At 41.2% G+C, this 23,807-nt stretch overlaps 2 protein-coding genes across 2 annotated transcripts; one reads left to right on the forward strand and one right to left on the reverse strand.

The window, feature by feature from the left end:
- Window positions 1-323: 323 nt before the first annotated feature.
- Window positions 324-14,809, forward strand: LOC144193923 (RNA-binding motif, single-stranded-interacting protein 2-like). Its single transcript, XM_077712594.1, has 14 exons — window positions 324-570; window positions 7,120-7,304; window positions 9,132-9,190; window positions 9,955-10,046; window positions 12,587-12,744; window positions 13,070-13,149; window positions 13,280-13,389; window positions 13,571-13,617; window positions 13,695-13,788; window positions 13,860-13,910; window positions 13,986-14,096; window positions 14,176-14,256; window positions 14,316-14,401; window positions 14,500-14,809. The coding sequence occupies exons 1-13, from the start codon at window positions 496-498 to the stop codon at window positions 14,391-14,393; spliced, it is 1,221 nt and encodes a 406-aa protein (XP_077568720.1). The 5' UTR covers window positions 324-495; the 3' UTR covers window positions 14,394-14,401; window positions 14,500-14,809.
- A 2,481-nt stretch (window positions 14,810-17,290) lies between these two features.
- Window positions 17,291-23,699, reverse strand: senp1 (SUMO specific peptidase 1). Its single transcript, XM_077712585.1, has 18 exons — window positions 23,083-23,699; window positions 22,944-23,002; window positions 22,672-22,859; window positions 22,320-22,398; window positions 22,027-22,180; window positions 21,796-21,931; window positions 21,608-21,723; window positions 20,954-21,222; window positions 20,806-20,869; window positions 20,633-20,671; window positions 20,463-20,547; window positions 20,256-20,390; window positions 19,992-20,123; window positions 19,554-19,757; window positions 19,401-19,480; window positions 19,218-19,302; window positions 18,494-18,589; window positions 17,291-18,381 (listed from the first exon to the last, which is right to left on the reverse strand). The coding sequence occupies exons 1-18, from the start codon at window positions 23,220-23,222 to the stop codon at window positions 18,319-18,321; spliced, it is 2,124 nt and encodes a 707-aa protein (XP_077568711.1). The 5' UTR covers window positions 23,223-23,699; the 3' UTR covers window positions 17,291-18,318.
- Between the last annotated feature and the right edge of the window lie 108 nt (window positions 23,700-23,807).

Here is a 23,807-nt window from a genome sequence, read left to right on the forward strand (position 1 = left end):
AAAAAAACCAAAACAAAAACGGAAATCGGAATAAGATAGAATAAAATAGGTCGTTTATTCTATCCGTCCATGAATAACTTTCATTTTTTAATGACAGTGCACGCACCCATGACAGTGACTTGACAGGACCTCAGCCTTAAAAAAATCATGTTTTCCTACAAAATATCTATCTTTATAATATCATTATTTGAAATTGGGGCAGAATATGGCTTCTATGGATTCTTGAAATATCCCATATACCGTCCAGTGTATACGTATTATCCTTTGATATATTTATGAGGGAGGGATGGCGTCCTGAGCACGCCCCATTGCGATAGTTTGTCCAGCCGTGTACTACGTCGAGCGTGGACTGGGAGAGCGTCCGAGAGCCGGGAAGTAAGGGGGGAGCAATCCGCAATCAGCAGCGCCGCTCCTGGCTGATTTTTCCCCGGCTGACGTCAGCTGCCTGGCTGCTCTCGGCTCCCCGCTCCACCGGACAAGGCGCCGCGTCAAAAAATGCTGCTCTCCGTGCCGCCTAGGACCGGCGGAGTCAACGCGCACAACGGCTACCCGGGAAAAAACATCAAGAAGGTAAACTTTGCTCCCTTCGTTCGCTTTCTGCTCTTAGTAAATCATCGCCAGTCATCTTGTTCCGTGCTGGGCGCCACTTCGGGGCCGGCCGCGGAAGCTGCAGTGTCCTTGAGAGAAGTGAACCAACCACACGCGACTCGCCGGTTGCCTTTGCATTCCATATTTTAGTCTTTTATGATACACGGTCTGGTCCGAAACTAACATTAGAGTTATCTTGTATAGTTGCTTTGATCGTGTTGGCTTGTTCTTGCCCGTCTCTTCCTTTATTGCGCACAAGAATAACAACATCGCTCATCCTTACAATCTCGTGAGGCGCAATTTCAACCCCTATTTCGATTTCATACTTATGTCTGTACTCTTGAGTGATGTTTTCATTAAATTACAGGCTAGTTTTTAAAGTTTTTTTGTTACTTGCCTAGTGGCACACCCCACCGAGTCAATACCCCGAATAATAAGTGCTCTAGAAAATAAAAGTTCCACTTTACATTTGATTAAACTAAATCTAACTTCTAAAACAAGATGGAACAAGGTCACACTGTAAGCTGTACACGCGTAAAGTGAATTGCTTAAATGAATGTTTCACAAATTGACAGTGTCATCCATTTTTAAAGCTACTATATATGTTCATTCTAGGACTTGACCACTCTCTCAACAGATTGCATGGATTTGAAAGCACTTTATGTAATGACAGGTTATTAAACTAAAATATCACACTGGGAAATTGAGCTTGAAACATATAGCTATGGCTGAATATGTGCATATATATTCACCACAATCCATAATAAGGCTTGGACAATGCTGAAATCAAACACCTCCCTATAGCTTCCCAGTGTTATTCCCACCCCTGCCTCACGGCTGGCTGGGATTCAGATTGCACACATTTAATAGCCTGGAATTCCTGGAATCCTCCATTCGGACAACATGCTTACTTCAGGAGAGCTTCTGAAAACATGAAAGAAGATGTGCAGCACTTTATTTGGACACATTTTCTATTGTCGGAGGGCCAAAGTCACACAGAGGCAGGCTTTGTAAATCCAGCTTCAAGTGCTAACTCCTGGTTTGTGTCTTTGACTCGGAGGGGAGGGCGGAGACCAGAGAAGGATTAAAAGATTTCTCCCCCTTTTCCTCTGCTTTCTATTAACTCGACCCCCCCCCCCCAACCCACCCCCAATACACTCCCTGTGTCGTTCCCATACCTCGATTTCCTCTGCACTCTAGTTCACATAAAGAGAATGTGATCATTCCTCTGACCTTGCTGTTAATGGTCTCATCAGGATGCCAGAAGACTGTTTAAAAGATTGTTTTCAGGAAATGTCAACGTCTCTGCCGTTTTGTTTTTGAATCGTACTTAAATACGAGACACCAAGGAGCCTCGTTGATATTTTTTTTTTTTGCTTGGGATTTTGCAAAAACGGCTTATCAAAAGATTAAGTCACTTGAGCTCTTAGCTTCTCTACTGCGCCTTTTCGGATTTTCTTTACAAACCCGGTAAGATGATCAAATCTTCACTTTTCCTACATTAAATAATACTGAAGTAGTGGGCTTCAGAAATGTTTCACCATTCCTTTTAAGCAGATTTCGTGACATTTCATTACATTTTTAATTACAATATATTTGCATTGAACATCAGAATTGTATGTTAAAAATACCTGCTAGAATTGCATGTTATCCCAGGGTTGGGTAGCTTTTCTCTGGGTACCACATTCCAACTTCTATGCATGGTTGGCTGGTTGGACACTGCAAATTGCCCCTAGATATGGGCGTGAGCCTGAATGGTTTCCCGTCTCCTCATGACCTGCGATTGACTGGCTCCTGATTCAGGGCGTCACCTGCCTGGTGCCCATAGTTAGCTGGAATATTCTCTAGCACCCCCCAGAACCCCTGTGAGGATACTCTGTTCGGAAAATGATTGAATGAATGTGACGTAGCAACACAGAGAGGAATACAATTTTGGATTTACTTCTGAGCTTTGACTTGACCATAACAAATGAATATGTTTTGCTTTAAACCACTTCAGTGTACAGTAACACAAGCTTTATGTTTAAGGTTTCTCTCCTACTGAAAGGTGAATAGCTCCCAGAGATTCAAGTCTTTTGCAAATTCTGTCATGTTTCTTTCCATTCCACAATTGTATGCCACTTTGTATTGGTCTTTTACTCGGAATTTTACTCTTATCTCAAATCCTCGTATGTCGGGGCACTCGTATGTCAAGGTATTACTGTACTGTGATATAGCAACAATGGTGCGGCTGGTGCAGTTGTTACGCAATTGAAAGGGAGGCTGGCATGAAATGCTGAGCAACACAGTATAAAGTTGCAGTAATATGAAATACTGAAAAATAGTTGCTGTATAATGTACAACTGCAGATATTATGACTGTAGCAGTGAATATGATAGTACTTCTAGAGCAGATTTTTTCCTTGGTATGAGTTTGAGCCTGAAAGGTTGTACATCATCTAATGCTCTGTGAATAGCTGGCAACCAATTCAGGGTGTCCCCCGCCTGCTGCCCACAGCTGGCTGGGAAAGCCTCGAGCACCCCTGCAACTCTTGTGGGGATGAGCAGTTCAGAAAATGATGTTGTTGGTGTGATTGCTAATTTTTTCTGCAAAGCGTGACAGCGCCTACCTGAGTGAAGGAGTTGGAAAAGGTGGTCGCCTGGATGTGGGGCACTCCAAGAGAATTTTTTCCATGCTTGTTTTTGCTAGATGTAAGTCGTCGAGAGTGTGCAGATTGGCTGGCATTGATGATTTTTTTCAGCGATGCTGTATATTTGAAATAAATGTTTCCGTCCCTTGTTGTAGATTATCATACTTGAGCTGTTAGGGAATTGTTGGTCTCTTTGAATTACATGAAAGGAAACATGGTGCAATTAATATCCTTTTGACAGTTCAGAAATCGGCATCCTACAAGAAGTTCAGTTGTGAATTATTTTTTCAATAAACAATGAATTGACAGAGCAGAAAGTGCATAGAAAATGCACAGAATTGTTATATTCTTTTATTTTCAAGAATATATTGTATTGATGAATTATTAGTTGCACTTGCAATATTCAAAAGGAGTTTCCTGTACTGGGTGACACCATATTCAGTATATTCTGTACCGTGCATCCTCGTAAGGGTTGGGCGGGTTGCTGGAGCCTAACCCAGATGACTTAGGGTGGAAGGCAAACTCCACCCTAGACTGGTTGCCAGTCAGCCGTAGTGCACACACAGAGAAAGACAACCACTCATGCTCGCAATCACATTGCCACCGAGTGGGAAACAAAACCAGACTAATCACCCCCAAAGTCAGACAGAAGAACCACTGCATCATCGGGTGGCTCCATGTTATCATTATCATTATTATGATCCGGCTCCTGACTTGGATGTCAAAATCCTCGACTGTCCTTTTAGTTCCTTTAATATAACCTTAAATGTTATGGAAATGGTACGACTCGCTCTTTATCACATTAGATGGCATCTGAATGTGTGTTGTGTGTGCACAGAGAGGTCTCTTGTATTTGCTGACAAGGCTCTCAGGAATTTACTATTGGCAGCTTGAACCCTAATCTTAAAACCAATATGTTCACCCACAAAACCTATCCGCAGGTAAGGAAGATAAACAAATGTTTGTGGATTATACTGGTTTGTAAGTAATGCTCCGAGATTACAATATGCTCTATGTAGAGAGAGCAGCTTCAGGAAGTAAGAACTTGTGTTATCCCAATCTGATAGTACTCAATATTGGTGATCATTGGGGCTATTCTTGGGTTTTGGCCACAAAATCAGATCTGAACAGGTATTCACGGATGATTTCAACATCGTTGGCTTTTTAGGGTTTTTCTATACGTTTCATTGCACATAGATGCTAAGAAGCCTAAAAATACTCAGAAGCAATCATTTATTTGTACATAACCGGTCTTATTTCCATTTCATTGAATGTGGGTCATTTTCTACCTTAGTAGAAGTAGTATGTAGTTATATATCTGAGCTGACTATTGTTAGTATGAGTTGGAATATGTGCGTCTTCATCTCTACTCCCGTTGTAGTCAATTTGCATTCGCGTTGTCGGAATTGGCAATGATGTCTTTCATGTCTCTTGCAATAGTCTGCTTCCTTTGTCATGATTGTTTTCATGTCTACTTCAATTATATTGTTCTGCTCTGTTGTCGTTCATTTGCGTTTGTTAGTATACCCTGCATTTTTAACATGTCACACGTTCTTGATGTTGCAATTGGCATTCATGTAGTAGTTCTTTTTAATTCCTCATGCAAAGCCTTCTGAATATGCAATTTTCCTTCACTTTCTCGGCCAGCAAATAGTAATGCCTGCATGTTCAAAAATCCATTCCAAAATATAAAACACGTTTTTTCGTTACTATGTCAACAATGTGTAGGTTTCTATTTATACAAAGTACCCCTTCGATTCGACCTTACATGGAACAGGTCTGAGCCCTGAGATCGATGGGAAGTAGGTTTGGATGCAACTCGCTGATGTCCTTTTCTCACAAGGGGCATTATTAATGAGACACTACCTTCTGACTGGAAAGCACATGAGAGGGATTACTACTTTAGCGTTAACAAGCTCCGATCCCTATTAGACAGGCCTCACTTGGCGGGCATCAGATTGCATCTCATCGGGCACGCAGGTGCATCCATCCTGATAATCTATCTAAAGGCGAGAGAAAGCACAGGAAGGAGCTGTGATTGTGGTTAACCAAACAGTATGCCATTGATGCCAAAGAAGAGAGTGAGATTAGTTATGAGCACACTGTTGATTTAGCTATGAGATTTCCACAGGCTGTGCCCTGCGATTGGCTGGCCACTGACACCGGGTGTCCCCCTGCCTCTGACTTCGGGCCAGAGACGGGGGACACCCTGAATTGATGGCCATCATGCACACTCACACCCATACCTAGGGGCAATTTAGAGTGTCCAATCAGCCTACCAAGCATGTCTTTGGAATGTGGGAGGAAACTGGAGTACCCAGAGAAAACCCACACTGGCCCGGGAAGAACGTGCAAACTCCACCCAGGCGGACCAACCTGAATTTGAACCCATGTCCCCCACTGCTGTGAGGCCGACACGGGAACCACTCTTCCACCAGGCCGCCCTAGAATTAAAACATCCCAGTTTAATTTGAATAATTATGATGTGCAGAGAGATATTACCACCTTCAAGAACTGGTTATTTGCTTTACAAGGGACATATTTACAAATGTTTGAAGAAAGACATGTTTTGGTCATTTCAATTGAGACCAAAATAAGTCATATATTGAATTCTGTGGCAGCCACAAATAGAGATTTAGAATTAGCCCCTCTGTCTGTCAAGAGCTCGCTCTCTTAACAAGATGCTGGTCCGTATGGTGTCAAACAAGCCGTCCCATTGTTCCCAGGCCATGCCTGCTCACCCTGACTAATCAAACGGTTCCTCATCCCCCTGACTCATACACTTGGCCAGAAGGAACAGAGGCCTTTCACTACAACAGTGTTCAGATATTTCACTACTAAAAGTCTGGAAGAACAGAAACAGGAGATGTGAATGACATGAGCCATCTTTTTTTTTTATTTCAAGTGATTCTGTGTATATTTAATTTGTGTCCCTCCATCAAAAAAGTGCACGTACACAGCAGTTTGTGTCCCCAAAAAATTAACACATCCCATCTTTCAATTTTCAATGGCTTTCCTCCTATTTATGGTTTTGGAAAGCTAGATTTTATATCACCTGACCAAGCGAAAAATGGCTACTTCCCAGTGTACACACCAGTCAATCTAAATGCTAACAACCTCTCTTCCAACAATACTTAATTCATAGCAAGTAGTTTGTATTGGAACTTCTTTGGAATTGTTGTCATAATGAAAAATCAAAACAGCTACCACTCTCACAAGAAAGTGTCTCTTGATACACAGGTTTGAGTCAGTCAACTGTGAAAGCTTTATCACAAATAAAATATATGGCTCCACTTGCAGGGATGTGTACAGCAAGACTCCTATTCCACAGTTGTACCAGCCATTCTGCTTTTACAGTTTCTGGGAAAAGCAAGTTAATGTGCATGCATTTTGGCAGGATTGGAGTTTAGTGGGTTGATAAAGCAAGAGATTTAGTCAATTTAGAAATGTTTTTCTGAATATATGATAAATGTTTGAAGGGACAGTATTTTTGGGAGAAAAAACCCTTCTGTTCAGCATGATGAGCTATGCTGCTGGCTCAAACATTCGTAGATGGGTTTGTCCAGTATAAGGAAAATGCTATGTACATTGTACATGAATGACTGTTTCTTGGTGTACAGACTGAGGCTTGAATTTTCACTATTTTCAAACCTCACCTAACATGCCTTGTGGTGTATGTTCAAATGATCCCAGAGGCTTACTTACCCCCTCTAATATCTGACCACCATCAGGTCACATTGGTTTCCTTACACTGGATGTAAAGACGGTACTTTTGAATGAAGCATTAAGATGTCTTCCCAGCAACTTTTGACAAGATATAGTCTTGTATTCACTAAATGGGAAGTTGTCAAGTGCACAAACAAAGAGCCTTGAATTAAAGCCTAATTGCCTGTCTTTTCCAGCAGACGTATGTGTCCCCCGCCAGTCATCAGATGGCTCCTCCAAGCCCGAACAGCAACAGCGGCACCATCACCAACGGCAGTAACAGCAGCAATAACGGTGGCGAGCAGCTAAGCAAAACCAACCTGTACATTCGAGGCCTCCATCCTGGAACCGTAGACCACGATCTGGTCAAACTCTGTCAGCCGTAAGTCACCCAATCAGCTATTAAGCCTGACTATAAATGTGCACCCAATAAATCTTTCTTTGGGCATGCGTGAAGCAAATTAGAGGAGCCAAGAACAGAGTGACTGCTATGTAGATGGAGAGCAATTGGCTCAAGGCAGCTGTATGGAAAAACAAAATCAAATTCAAGGTAAAATGAGTATACATGGTGAAAGACACAGTTGCAGTCATTTCCGGCGTGGAAAAGTTTGTTCCCGTAATTTTGGCCTCTCGTTTAGTAGCAGCTGTGCGTGATTTTTTCCGACAACTGGAGACTCGCTCGACATAATGATTTCTTGTTCAATTTCATCTTATTTGAGTTGTATGATACCGTCTCTCCTGCCTGTCTTAAATGCCATAGAGTGTTCTGGGAGTCTTTAAAAAGTGCCTTGATATCAAACAGCAGTGTAAACCAATCAATTGGACATGTTTGTTAGAGCTCCAGTGGAACTCATTAAAACAAGTATGGCAGGGATGAATGATCCATGCGAGGCTAATTGAGGACTGGAGCCTGGTGATGAGAACCAGCAGAGCAGAGAAAAAGTGACAGAGGAGAAGAGTGAGAGAAAAGGGGAGAGCTGGAGTTTGTAAGAGAGGGAAGGGGGAGGCCTGCTAGTTTACAGCTGTCTGGAAGATATGGCTCACATGAGGCGGCCCAGCCCGACAGGAAACGGCGAGCCCAGGGGAAAGGGAAAGACAAACAGGGCAATGGCGCAAAGGGGGGTGTAGCGGTGTGTGTGGACGCAGAGAATCAGAGGAGTTGGAGTGAAGTGGGTTCACTTTGTGGGTCAGGTGGTGTTCTCTTTTGCGGGGGTGGTTCTCATATTTCTACTCTTTACACAGCCTGATAAAATCACTGCATGAAATTTGCCTTTAAGCACACCACATTAGGGCCCAGGCATTTTCCTTTCATTGACTGGGCTTCAAAAAGGGCTTATGTTTCCAATAACATTTGCGGGAAGGAATATACTCATTATTATGCCGCCTTTGCGTGGTGTGCAAAAGCGTAGAGATGTTTAGAAATGGTTTTAGTTTTAAGCATACAATTTGAGTAAAGCTCCCCTCCCCCACTTGATGAGAGGAGTGGATGGGGGCTGGCCTGCAGTAGGATCCTAGGGTGCTGCACTGTGGCTCTGCTCCATGACTGGTTGTTGACCGTTGATGGTCATCGGGCTCATCTCTGGATACCCTCACACATGGCTGAGTCTACTGCCGCCTCTTTTTCACTCGGCAACATGCCGAGTGCAAGTCAGTCAGCTTGGCTTTGAGTGTGAAAAGCGCCTATCACAAATACTCGTTGGAATGTGAAGTGCTCAACTGTAATTGCACAGCTTTATGAAGATGTAAGAAGACATTGTTGTGAGTGAAGTTGCCAGGAATGGCTTGTGCAGTAAAAAAAAAAAAGGCATGAAATAGTCATGCTTCACCGGAGGTCAAATGAATAATACAGATGGGCACTTAGCCAACCCCTGAATTCAAGTGAAGAATTTCCTATTGACACACAAGAATAGCCTGTCATCTGCCATAAACAAGTGACCACAATTCAATCTCCAATTTCTATTGAGTGGATGTAAATTGTGGTAACGATACATTGTGGATTGGTACGAGTGAAGGCTGTGACGCTGGCTCAAGTAAAGGGTGCTGAGCGGAATGAGAATGTGGCCGAGAGCCAGCATTGCGCAGCACAGCCCAGGAGAGACGGATCATATTACACTGCATGCGCATGCCCTGAAACATACTGTACTGATGACACATTTACAATGCGAATACTGTATATGACTAAATGAAATCATGCTCCCTGCTTTTCCAGCTATGGGAAAATTGTATCCACCAAGGCGATACTGGACAAGACGACCAACAAGTGCAAAGGTGAAAATGGATCAGGGGTTAAAAAAAAAAAAAAAACTATAGCAAATTATAATAACTAGTCATTGAGTGACTTTGCCCAAAATACCAACAGTCATTCTAGTATTTTTACAAGCTAAGAGGCAAAGTCTTTGCTCTGCCTGTTATTTATGGAAGCATAGTACTACACACAAGAGCAAACGTGAGCTATCTGCGCATTACACAGAGGTCATCCTGGCTAAGACTAAAATATGAAAGCATTATACAAGAACAACGTAGTATCTTTAATAACTTATATTGCATATGAGCTTTCCCTGTTAGTGTTCCCTATATATTCATAATATATTGCTAGTCAATTAGCGTATATTGAGATTGTCAACCTCTGCAGAGTCACATTCCCGCTACTCATGACTATAAATCATCGGTACATGCCATGTAGTGGCATATGAATACTGAATACTAAATACAGTTGTATATAAAGATGTCACTGAACCAATCATGTGATTGGAAATCGGAGCGGTCATGTCTTTTCAGAAGATCGGAATTGAGTGAAAAAGTTATGTAAATATCAGTTATTTACTATTCATTATACTTTACATATTTACGTTTCCGAAATTTTGTTAAGTATCTCTAAAGATAATTTTAAGGTAGTTTCACATAGATTTGAAGTCAGTATGAGTTAATCTCCAAAATCAGGTGACTCGAGTCCAAAAATATGTGATTGGACTCGAGTCCAGAACAATGTGATTGGGATATTGCTAGTTCTGTATCTTATTGTGTTTTCACAGGCTACGGCTTTGTTGACTTTGACAATCCAACGTCGGCTCAAAAGGCAGTTACAGCGCTCAAGGGGGTGGGCGTGCAAGCTCAGATGGCCAAGGTATGACTTCCGGGTCAAAAATTCTCATTAATAAATGCCATCTGTTCTACTCTGCAAGCAGATTGCTAACAGAGGAAAATAAAAGTTCATTAGCAGGTTCCAATGCAAAAAAGATCCATTTTAATATGCTACATTTTATGTTATAAAAGGGGTCCTCACAGTAGGGAATTTGTATTTTCTCCCCGGCTGGGCTTTCATGGGTTTTTTGGTTGGGGTACTCTGGTTTCCTCCCATATCCCAAAAACATGCAGGCTAGGCTGGTTGAACACTCAAAATTGCCCTTATCAATCAATCAATCACTCACTCAAAAGCCTTCATTGTCATTATACAACAGCTGTGTAGAACGAAATTAGCGGTGCTACACCACAAAGTGTTTGTTTCTCAGTCAAAACATAAATAAGTAATATAAAAAGTCACGTCTGGGCAAAGTAAATTCTAAAATATTGCACAATCTAAGATATTGCACATTGTTATTGGTATGATTGTGAGCTTGGATGGTTGTCTGTCTCCTTGTGCTATGCGATTGGCTGACCACTGATTCGTGGTATCCCCACCTGGTGCCAATAGATAGTAAGGTTAGGCTCCGGCACCCCTTGCGACCCTAGAGAAGATAACGGGTTCAGAAAATGAATTATTATTTTTGCCTTCTCTAATAATTCATTAATTTTCATCTTTTACGGGCATGGAACTGAAGCCTATCCTAACTACCTCCCTTTCCTTGGCACACCTTGAACTGTTTGCAAGCCAATTGCAGCTCTTTAATAGTTGTTTTGTAAAATAAGGTACTAGATTGATCAAATATTTGCCGCAATCCCCTAACATTCAAAATTGATCGGATGTCAACAGCAATAAAAAACGATCAGTCAACTTAAGGCAACCCAATTGTAATGGTTTTGACGTCTATCGCTACCGACGACAGTCAATGAGCTCACAAGCTCACTTTTTTCTTCTTGTTTTTCAGGAATACACTTCTGTAATCAAGTATAGCTGTAGAAATTCAGTGTATTCATTTTAAGAACAGCAACTCTTTCCAAGTATTTAGGCCATGTGACTGCATCACATAAAAAAAACGAAAAAACAAATAAAATTGAAGCTATCACCCTGCAAGAATGTTTGCCCAATCACTTGGAAGAGCATTCGAGCATGTTCTTAAACACCAAATCATCCAATCTTGAGCATTTGCTTTAATTTTCAATATGCGTCTTCAGAATTTTGAGCAAGCTACATGTTACATATTGAGCGCATGCATATCTTCCCTGTTTTTCTCTTCGTCATTTACGAGCCTGGCTGCGCACAACAAAAAGCCAATTAAGCCACCACTTATGTGCGCGTGTTTGCGTCAAGGTCCGTGGGCGTGTGCTTCTGCAACTCTATTTATGGCTATTAATGCACAGCAGAATACTTGGGCGGACAAACAGCCGTCCCTGGACACACACACACACAGGTACAATTGTGTATGAGACGCGTACATATGCCTCTGTGTGTGTGTGTTTGCGTGTGTCATGCTTTGCAGTGGTGGCAGCGCTATGGGAAGTGTTTCCCTGTACAAAGGCGCTGTCTGTTCTCCCTGGTGGCATCTGACTCAGTGTCTGAGCAGCTCCCCAGTCAGCAGGGCCCAGCCGTCAACACACACACACACACACACATGCACAAACACACACTCAGAGGACGAGAGGTGGAGAACCACACTGATATTTCAATGGCCTTGGCCCAAACAGATTATAACAGTCTGTCACATACACACAGCGCACCCACGCCCCTGCAAAGCCGATCTGCGGTTAAGCTGGATCACTGACATTCATATGGCTTCTTTTCCGCTCAAAAAATAACTTGATTTTCACTCACCCCCTTCACGGTGGGTTTACAAGCAGGCTTATGTTTGCCTCAGATTACTCTCGGACTCATCGGCGCTTGAAAGCCACAGCGGCGTTCGCTGTCATGGTCGTGAAAGAAGGAGGAGGAGCGTGGGCTCACCTTCACTGCAGGTCACAGCTGTCACGCACGCATTTCTAATGGAATGGAAATTAATTCACACAACGTTTACAAGATTTAATCCCATCTACAGCCGGAGATAATGAATACGCATTGTGCTTTTAGGGCTGCAAACACGTGCTTACTTTTATGATATTGTTTTACTCTGTTGTAACGGATAGCTGCTTGATTTTCTTATTATTTCAATTGTAAACAAAGTATATCTGTGATTAAGAAATAAAGATGCTTCTCAATGGATTTGCGCAGAAGTTCAAGAACATCACATGGGGATGCTTTCATAGGGCAGATGGAAGTTTTTGAGGACAATTGTAGTATGTTTCAGATGTACTAGTAATAATAATGATAACAATAATAATCAGACATAGGCTTTGTCATCATCATTGACTCGACAAAAGCCTAATTGTCATCATACCCAGAAACTGCGAGATCTAGTGAGATCCAGAGCGGATCAATTTCAATTTGTCTGCAAGCTAACGTCGAAACAGTATTTCTCTAAAGCTGTTTATTCTAGCACCCTGTCTAACTCCTCACATTTCCTCTGCATGCAGCAACAAGAGCAGGACCCCACCAATTTGTACATTTCTAACCTGCCACTCTCCATGGACGAGCTGGAGTTGGAGAACATGCTGAAACCCTTTAGCCAGGCCATTTCTACCCGCATCCTCCGGAACGTCAACGGAATCAGCCGAGGAGTGGGTTTTGCCAGGTACAAACTTTGTTTGAATAATGCTGGGAAAAAAAAAATCCAAAACAACAAGCGCAATACAAGTTAGATATTTTGTTTCAAATGAGTGTGACAAAATGAACACATGAAAACACCATCAATACATAGAGATGTTTTTATTTTATTTTAATACAAATCGTTGTTCTTTTAAAGCAACCACTATCCCAGATAGGTTGTGGATGGTAATTTTCCAAAATATATCTGGCCTGTAGGCGCACAAGAGAATCAATGTTTGATTATCGTTTCTCTTATTATCCATGAATAAGGGGATGCCAGTGTCTTTTCATTGATGTATTCATTTTTGCAGAATGGAGTCTACAGAGAAATGTGAGGCTATCATCCAGCATTTCAATGGAAAATATATCAAGACTCCACCTGGGGTCTCAGGTGACTCAATTGTATTAAGTGTTGAGGGGACAGTTTCTTCTTTTTACGATGTATATCAGAGCTCATTGTACAATTTATATAAGTGCATATCCGTATTTTCTTTTCTAATAAAACCTTCTCCACTTTCTAGTTCCACCTGAGCCTTTGTTATGTAAATTTGCGGATGGAGGCCAGAAAAAGCGGCTGAGTCAAGGTAAATATCTGCAAAACGGACGAAGCTGGACCAGAGATGGAGAGACAGTGAGTTGATTTTTCTGATGTGAATCCCACACAAGTTTATGTGTTGTACTATAAAGCAGATAATAGAGGTTGGGTGAAAAATTGCCGAGGTAATAGTGAACTACATTAATGCATAATTTAGAAAGAGTATCTGAAGTGAATCTTTCATTTCCCTGATTTTGTCTAATCGTTTTCCTTGTAGGGTGGAATGACCCTTACGTATGACCCTAGCACAGCCTTACAAAACGGGTCAGTGTGCAACTGTGTTTGGAAATACTCAAGTGGGAATGGCTCAACTTTATGCTGACTCCAAACCTTCTCTTTAGGTTCTACTCCTCTCCTTACAGCCTCGGTCCTAGTCGGATGATTGGACCGACTTCCCTTTCTCCTTACATGCATTCCCCTTTATCCACCTATCAGGTACACACAAGTTAATGGGAATCCGCTCCCATTTAAAAGCTCAATTCATCTCCAGTGTACTTCTTTGCTAGGTACATAATCCTTCCTGGATCCACCACCAGTCCTACATCATGCCGCCCACAGTGAGTATTTCCTGTTTCTTTTGCTTGTTTTTGGCATTATTGGTCAGCTCAACGACCAATTTTAAACCCTAATAGGGAGCCGTCCTGACACCAGGGATGGACCACACCATGTCCATACAACCTACGTCCATGATGGGGCCCCTAGCGCAGCAGCTCAGCCACCTCTCATTGGGCAGCAGCGGCACGGTAGTAGTCCACAGTAGTGGGATAATAGTTCACACTGAAGCCATTCTGTTTTATGACTAGAATCCCAATTCCTTTTCAGTACATGCCTGCAAATGCATCTATGCAGGGGGCGTACGTTCCCCAGTACACCCAAGTGCCTCCCACCAACATCTCCGTTGAGGTAAAGCACATGTTGTATTAAAATGTGTCTCGGGCTCATCTACACTGCCTCCATCTCAGGAAAGTGCCCTCCAACAGCCTGTTGCAATAGAGACGCCCACTGAACACACAAGCTACTCCTACCAACATAACAAGTGAAAACAAAAGTGAGTTGGAATTGTTGCTAATGTGTAGTTAGTTCTTCATTGGTGTTCTTCTCTAACTGCCATTGTTGTGTTGTCTGATTTTCTTTTTTTTCTGGAAGAGCATGGACTGTTACACGGAAAGGACCATTTTCTTTTTCCAGACAACACTTTTACTCCAGTCTGGCAGAAGTGGCGGATGTCAGGCTGCGAAGCGCTCGGAGAGAATGAGGCAACTTGTTTTGCAAAATATTGTGCATTTCAAGCAAATCTGTTTTGTTTTTAACTTTTCGTTTTTTTTTTTTTTACTTTTCAATTTGTTGTACATAGTTTTGTTTTTTTCTGTGTGATTCAGGCTTGTTGTGCCCTTCATGTTTGAAAAACACAAAGTTTAAAAAAACAACTGAAAAAAATGCAACTTGAGTCATGTGACAAACAGCTCACTCGCAATCTTTGGTCAGTGTTGCTCTCCAGTCATTTCCAGATGCAACCATCTTGACAACGCTTTAGACAATCAACCAATTCCTGTGAACACGGTGCTTGATTTCAGAAAGAAGAGCAACATTGACTCAAATCATTCCAGTGAATATCTTTGTTCTCCTACCTGTACATAGAAGACCCCATTTAGTGATGATGCTGATAATAATGCCTCTCTTCTTTTACTGTTCTGCTTGCACATTACAACTAGTGCATTTTTTAAGCCCAGATTTCTTTCATCAGAAAGAGGCTGATGTCCAACAAGTGTTTTTCACTTGTTTTCAGCCAAACTAATTTTGGAGATCAAGTGTAAAGAGCTTCAATTTCTTTTCTGGCCGTTTGAATACTTTTCCTACTGGCATTTTTTCTGGGATTCTATCATTGCTTTCTTTCTCCTTTTGTATTATTTAAATGTTTTCTTTTATATTCTTTTGTGATGCTTTTTAGATTCATGTTTTTCAAAGAAACAGTGATTTTATTTTTGTTAGTGTGTCGTGTGCATCAAAAAGATGTTTCCATCTTTTTGGTATGTTGGCCCACTTTGTTTTATTTGACTTTCTGTGTCAATCTGTTCATTCAATGTTGAAGAGGCGATTGTTTTTGTTTTTATATGTTTCAGTTGTGTCTGTTACAAACTTCACAAGCGTATGGCCTGATCTGGAAGCAATTCATTGTTGTTGTGGCTAGATTTACACTATGTTCCTTTCAGCTGGATCAACCAGATTGCCCTAATTGTATCACATAGTGGGCCTTTTTTCCATCCATATTTAAGGTGCTGTTAGTTAGTTAGTGACTAGGGATCAAATGTGAGTTACATTTCTGCCCACAGTTTATCACAGGTGCTGACACATTCCCTTCGGGTCCATCACATTCTTCCAAGGTTTTTACGGACAAAACAGTCAGACGCTGCAGAGCTCAGAGCTTTGAGAATTCATTGACCAGACAGAGTTGAATGAGTCAGAGCCCTTGAGTTATTGTCAGTACAACACCTATATAGGGCCATTTACTAAATTTTTGTCAACATTATTATTTTTTTTAGGCAGCAAAGTCACCAAGCGACCTTTTGCATCAAAATGAGTTTTTTTTTTACATAAAATATGAGCATTGACATAATATTCTCTGCTATCTCATTCCCTGCCATCAATGGCAGCTAATCAGTAACTTGTAATTCATAGTAGAGCATTCCTAGATGTTACGATACACTCCTGAGAAAACCCATAAAACATGTAAAAACACATCTTGGATACATGTGGGCAAAGACCAAGCTGTTTTATCGACAATACTGCTGGGAACAAAGTGTAAATGTAGCCTTAAACGTTAAATGTTCAGATCAAACGTACCTCATCCACACATTGAGTTTTGCATTAAAGGCAATAAGCAGTTTTTAGTAAGCTCTTCACAGCTGGTACTGTGTCAATATTCTCTACATCCTCCGTCCACACTTTGCAAATCATGTTCAATGTCTAAATCTATGCAATTAACTTATTCTTATCAACGTAATAGTGCAGACTCTCACGTCACCCTAAAAAAACAACCAAATGGGCTTGTAGGGGTCTTTCTAATACAGCAACTGCATAAAAAGGGAACTTTGGTGTTGTGATGTGGTTGTTGTGACTGTCAAAATGCTAGAATCTCAAATTAAGTCTCTTACCGTTCACTCTTTGGCAGCCTAGCTTTACAGAGGTCACTTATATCTTGTGTGGTCTCTTGGGTTCTTCCTCGCCCTGCAATTGACCTTTAGTTTAGCCACATCAACTGACCAATCATAGTGAAAGGATAAGTGAAGTCATTTCTGTGAACCACAATGCTGTTCATGCTTATTTTTTTTCTTTCCATGGCCAATTTCCGCATCACAGCAACACCTTAGGCTTATTGAAAGGATATAATTGATAACCTGCCTTGTCATGGTCAATTTGTTGGTTGTGTAAAATGACTCGCAGCTTACATCTTTGAGAAAGTCACTTTTAGAGTTTTATTGCCGCTTTGTTTTCACAGTCATTCTTTATTGTGTGTTATTCAAAATGTTAAGGTGGCTCACTGGGACTAATGAACAATTGCTGCTAATCTTGGATGTTTCTGCTTTTAGGAATCTTATGCCACGTCAACTTTTGAGGTCAAGTCACATTTCAGTTTATGTCTGTGCCATGATGCAACACTTCACATTCAACCCATGGGGAGAATCCCAACAGCTATTTACTTAAAAGAATTGTCCTTTTTAAAAAAAATAAAAAATGTTGATCTCTACCAATGAGGCTTGTTTTTTAACGTTGAGTGTCAGTTTGTGTACTACAAAAACTTGTTTTGCATTACAAACGTGACAAATTAAGGTAATTGTTGCGATACTATAGCACTCCCAAAATACAATTATAAAAGTTCTGTGTATTAAAGATTGTATGACGAGTTAAAAATGAAAAATTGAATGGATTTATGACACAATACAATACATACGATTTTATTCCTACAAGATACTACATAAAAATAGGAAGTATATCAAAAATGTCAAGATGGAAGTTTAAAAGGTATACAGTTTAAAATTTTCTGATTGATACCTTTAAAATTGCTGTTGACACATACATAAAATAGACTTTGAAACCTTAATTTACAAACTTCGCAAGACTCATTGTTAAGAATGTGTTTTTTATGCCCAGGTGACCATTAAGACGACAGCACATACAACTGTACTTTTTTCATTAGCTGGTCATCAGCATCCAAATCACACTCTGAAAGCCGATTGAAAATCTTTTGTGCACTTTTAATCAAAATACATACAAAAATAATTCACTTTTAATGTAAATGTGAATATTATAAATCACAACCTTGAGGGCTATAAAGGTGCCATGAAGTTCATCATCAATGGCATATCTTCTTTATCTGCCCAGAAAGACAAATTGTTGCTGTTTATACATATCGCACATCTCCCTACAATTATTTTTTTTTCAAAATGAATACTGTAACTGAAGTTGGAGAATATTAAATGGCTGATGACAAAAACCCTGCAGTGTTTGAGGTACAATATGGATGCACCATTCGTGAGTAAACAGTCGAAATTTAGGCTGAGAAAGGATCTGAGTTACCCCCTTTAGCTTTCCAAAACAATCAATTAAATAGATTCAATATTGCATTGACTAATATAGAATGCATTTAGTACTAAAAAGAGAATGCTTGAAGGATGAGTTCCCAGATCATAAAGTTTTACTGTTCTGGCTATTTTTTTTACGGCTGAATGCTAGTCATATTTTTGCCACTGTGATGGCTTTTAATGTGAGTGCATACAAGGAGGCTGAAACATAACTCGAACCCCAGGCTGATGAGTGGGAGGCAGTGCTCAGTTCTCCTCTAGCTCCCTGAAGACCAAGTTTAGAGAAACCTCTAAAGATAACAAGTGGCAGCGTCGGTCTTAGATCTGATGGGCTAGTGTTGCGAGGCTTTTTGCAAAAACTGGAACATGTCCTATGAAACCACTTTCACAAGAGCTTGCGATTCACAATCTCCCAAACCATCCGCCTTCTGAAATATGGCATCTGCTTCTGCAAAATGAAATTAATGAATTAAAAAAGCCCACCAAAAAAAAAACATTTTAGCAATTGGTTACCTTTGTTGATGATTCAGTGGAGCAATCATACTTTGGTGACCACATACCTGAGTGAATGTAATAGACTTGTCTTTGGTTATATAATCTGCATATTTGCATGTGAACATTCCACAGTCACTCCCGTTCATCTGCTGTGGGATTTCCTGTGGGAGCAAAGAAGCAACACAAAACCTAAGACAAAGTGATAAAGGTGTCTTCAGCGTTGGGCCAACTCCTACCGGATGATTGTTCTAAACTTACATTATTGTTTAATATGAAAAAAAAATCCCCTTACTATTGTAATTCAAAGAGGCACTGTCAAGTCAATTTTACAATATCTGAAAACCCTTTTAGATCAATAGTTTAACACTTGCTAATGACCATTAGGATGGGCACATTTGTCAATTCTGACATTGCAGTGTAACCTTTTAACTCTCAATCATTTGCACTTTTACAAGGGGAGTAAATAGAAAAAAAAACTTGGCTTTTGTGGTGAGACTGGATATGAAGCAGCTGTGCGTGCTTGCTTTCTTGGTTCTTGTTAAACGTTGAAAAAAAGCATTGATACCTAACTGCCCCCTTGTGTATGGAAGTTAACACTACTATGAAGAAACCTCGATCTTAAAGTGACACCTGGTGGACTAACTGAATGTAGTTTTAAATTCAAACGGGAAGAAAACGAACATTTCAGCTCAGGGCTTTTAGAAATTCCAAATAAGGAGCAGTGTAAAAATAAATAAGTAACAAATTCAAAAACCCAAAAAGGACGAGCTGAATAGATACAGAACTTACATGGCGCTTTTTGCTATGTAATGTCCATCCGCTGGTGTCTAGGTCCTTGCCCTTTTTGTCCTTGCTTTCTTTTTGCAGGTAATCCCTAAAATAAAAAGAATTTGATTAATAATCCGAAACCAGAAAAAGTCAACACACGGGAAAAAAAACCCATCTCCCTTTCAGTGAAAATGTCTAACTTACAACAACAACTTGCATGCTTCATCATTGTTTCCACCCATAGAGTCAAAGTATGTGACAGCCTTTTTGCGGAAATCCACCACCTGAGAAAAGGAGATTGCCAATAACAGCGTCCATGTACCCAACAGAGGTTTCAAATTGCTTTGGGGGACTCACAGAGAGGCACCAGTGCATGCTCAGGTGTACAGGAACCAACAAAATGTCTTTGGAAAAGATGTCCATCTTTTTGGTCCAGCGGCGGACAGCAGAGTAACCGCTACTACGTAACTTGGGATAGAAGAACGTGCTGAAGGTGTTGACTGAAGGGAGCTTGGGGGCCTTGCTCCGCTCCACCAGCAAATTCATGTAAAAGTTGATCACCTGAAACAAGGAAGTTCACAATTTACCAAACAGAACACGCATTGCATGAGAGCTCGAATCCAAGTCAAACAGTGTATTCAATCCCCCTTGAATTAAGAAATAGGGTGTTTTTTTTAATTGAAATAATACTGAACATTTACCACAGGTGCAGAACAAATTTGACTGCTACAAATTGAAGGAATTCTTTAGCTCACAGAGAAAATAGCTCACTCAGATCATTCAGTCTCTGCTCACCTCATCGTTTAGCCAGCTGAGGCCACTGAGAGTCTGCAGATCTTTGCGGGTCAGACTGAGTCCAAAACCCTCACTGAATACTTCGTCAGGACTCCCACGTCTTAACACCTTGTCCACTTGAGCATCCATTTCCTGTACAATAAAGATAAAAAGTACAGGTAAGGCAAGACACAAATCTGGAGTTGTAAAGCCATAAGCAGAGTTCTCAAATTTAAGATTCGAGCTTAAAGTGTCAATTTTTATACTATGTGCGGGTATTCATACCTCTGTGAGTACAGGGAATTCAGGCTTATCATCCAAAGGCTTCTCTAATGCAAGTGTCAAAGGAATCTCCTTCTCCAAGGGCACTCGGACATGAACCTCCACATCGGCGCTTTGTTGCCCTCCTTCAGATAGCCGCTAAAAACCAGAAAATGGTGGTGGGAAAAAAAAAAACCTCAGCACACATTAGTACGAATCATATCCTGTTACCTGACGCAGTAGCTGTGCAGCCAACGCCTCCTGCTCTTCTATTTGTCGTCGCCTTTCTCTTGCCCGAGAGTCATAAATACTTGTCCTGAAATCAAGGGTTACACAAAGGTACACAATTGTTCAAGCACTTAAAATGCACATGTGTTTTGAGGAAAGAGATATTGACTTACAGTTCTTTAATCCATAACTCAGCTTGGAAACACGGAATGCTGTGGAGGGGGAGAAAAATGTCATTTTGTTCAAATTACCTGCAAGTGGAGTCATGTGTCCGTCTGCATAACACTGATACATTTTGATGATATAGTTACGTATCAATGTCATTCCAATAAAAAAAAATCCTTACCGCGAAGCATCGCTCTTTACACTCTTTTGCTCATGTAAAATAATGACTGAGTCTCCATCGTAGGCTGCAAAACAAACAAGAACAACAAAGTGTAAAATAAACTTCATTACTGCGTTTTTAAATCAAGCCAAGAGAACAGCAACCTTACCTGATGACTGCGTGTCCTGAGAGCAGGTGTCCAGCAGAGCGGATGGAGAAGGTTGATTAGAGATCAGGTGGTCTGCATCCAGAGACCATGACTGGGAGATCCCTTGCTTGCTAGTGGAAGCCGTAGGGCTGGGAAGGTTGCTGGAGCTGTGACTGGACACCCCCAGAGGGCTGGGAGGGCTGCTGGGCCCCTCTGAAATATCACCTTCCGCCGAACTGGCCAGAGATGACGTGTGGAGCAGTCTGTGATTGGAGCTCAGGAAGCTGGTGCTAATCAGAGTGTGACAAGATGATTTCATTTTCACAGAACACACTTATTTAGAGATACTTCAAGTAAGTAGTGGTCATGGTTTGCAGTTTTCTGCTTATGAAAAAGAAAAAGCTTAGATGAATGAATGAGATAACTCTTGAAAGTCATGTGACTCCCATTTCAGGGCAACATTGAAGCCAAAAAATATATAAACAAACAATAAAAAGTTGTTTTTTTAGCTTCATTGACGGCAATATCTATTGTGACTAGGAGGACTGCTAATAATCAATAACTGTCCTCGTACTTAAAATTAAGGGGACACCCCAATGTGTCTCAGAAGTAGTAACGGTAGTAGTATTAATGTGTGGTCAGGTTAAGACAAAGCACTGAAGTGCGCACACTTACAAATCTCTCTGTGACCTCGTGATAGAATGCGAGTAGCCGTTGTGAAGACAAGACTGACCGCCTGAGACAATAGTCAGGAGCTGCCGGTATGCCTCTTTCTCCTCTAAATGAATGGACTGGACAGAACAAACAATGAGTTAAGAGCTCTGACGACAGACTGTAACAAAATAATGACAGTTGAGTCACACCTCTTGTGCTGTGCAGCGGGCTTTGGCCTGGCTTGTGCGACCTGGTGGAATTCTGTGCGAGGGCCTCTGTGGTATTTTGTTTGGAAATGTCTTGTCATACATGCTGGTGCATGAGCTGCTTGTTGTGGACTCTCCACTAAGCACAAAAATAATAATCTTAAACATCATTTTGAACAAAACAACTCCATGGGAGCTAATAAAGTGTCAAGCTAAGAAAATTGACCATCATACCTCGGTGTGGTATATTTCCTCATGTTCATGGGCCTTCTGAGCCGCGCTGAGGGATGCAATTTCGGAATGATAGTGGGGGGCATGTGACGTGGGTGCCCGTTTATTTTTGGGACTTCCTGATGTAGAGGGGTGAAGTGCGCTTGTCGCCTGCAGACTTAAAAAACGCAAACAGACTATTCAATAATGGCACTCACTGTTAGTTTAGAAACGAACTGTACCACTACCAAAACTAATCTTCTCAACAAAAGCTTTGAAAGAACAAGCAAATGCATTGCTGTGGGAAAGAAATTCACCTGATGTGGATGACTTCCACTCCGAAATTGCAGCTGGAGCAGCAAAAGTCTGGTCCAGGGAGTTTATTTCTGAGTTTTTCTGAGGAAAAATTAGACAAATTAACCCTGTTTACTTACGGTTAGATTTGAAAACAAGTTTGTTTTCATTTGCCTCCTGTATTTCTACTGAAACTATTTGTTAGGTTTTTTGCAGCAGGAAATAATGTTGATACAAAACACAAGTATATTTGCCATTTGTAACACCGACTATTCATAGTATAAACTACCACCACCATGTATGCAGCCAAGTTAGTAGGAGTAGTGGATTACAAAAGCCATGGTGACATGTACACAGCCAAAACGTTGAACTTACACAAACTGGTGTCCATCGTGCAGCTGAGGTTGTGGGCTGTGGTTGATGTTGTCCAAGAGAGTGACCAGGGGATGCAGGCAGCATGTTTCTAAATGTAGGGCTAACAGTGTTCTTCATCCATGTCGCAACACTGGCGCTCCGATGCTTCATTTCTTCAGCTGCAATTTTGACTGTGTCAAGAAGATCGCCTGAAAAAAAAGCGTTTGCGCAGTTGTTTTATACGATAATCAATAAAAATAAAAACAATGCGAACGCGGTGTCATTGAAATTACCCATTCTAGATTTCTTTACTGTAAATTCATTTTGGTCGCCAACATGCCCGTCATTCAAACTAAAAAGAGAGAAAGGGGTGTTTGAATATAAGATGATTGACTTTTTAACGTTTAATCAAGTGATAGTTTCTGCACTAACCATTCATTAGGTCTTTTCCTTCTCGTCCTTATTTGATCCTCTCCCTGCGGTGATTCTGTTCGAGACGGTTCCTCGGGTGGAAAACCATTGCGAAAAGTGGTAACGCTAGACTCGACCCATTCGTACAGTTTATTCAGCATGGCTTAAAGTTGGCTAAATGACACCGCTGGTTGGTAATGGAAATTGCTTCGAGTAAGTGCCGTCTAGCGGTCTTTGGAGTCAACACAAATTAACCGAACACGAGTCATCCGAGCGAGACAGGTTAAAACAGGGCTAAATCAACGAGTTTCCTAAAGCCTGAAGGCTTTGTAGCGGAGAATTCGCTAGCAATGCTAGCTAGCTTACTAGCCAACGTTGTTAGCAACACAGCTAATTTGCAGAACTATGTCTAAATTACTAGTGCGACACGAGAAGTCACAATCGATGAAACCGGAATGCCAGCTATGTTGTTGTGTCTCAAACTAATCCGTTTAATACCTCTAACGACAGGTTAGTTGGTTAAAAAAACTCGTTGAAGAGTACTATCTCCCGCTTCTTCCTCATTTAAAACCACAACATGGCTGAACGGTGCGCCCCACTACTGAATGATTTGATTGGCTGGCCCGTCGATATACGAATTACTATGCCGGCAAATTATTGGTCGACTGCTGGCTGGAGGTACAAGCGTTTGGTGTAGACGTCATAGTGACCGGCGTCAGCCGCGACATTTTTCTCTCAACTACGTA

Source organism: Stigmatopora nigra, chromosome 1 (assembly GCF_051989575.1).
Source record: "Stigmatopora nigra isolate UIUO_SnigA chromosome 1, RoL_Snig_1.1, whole genome shotgun sequence".
NCBI classification, from domain to species: Eukaryota; Metazoa; Chordata; class Actinopteri; order Syngnathiformes; family Syngnathidae; genus Stigmatopora; species Stigmatopora nigra.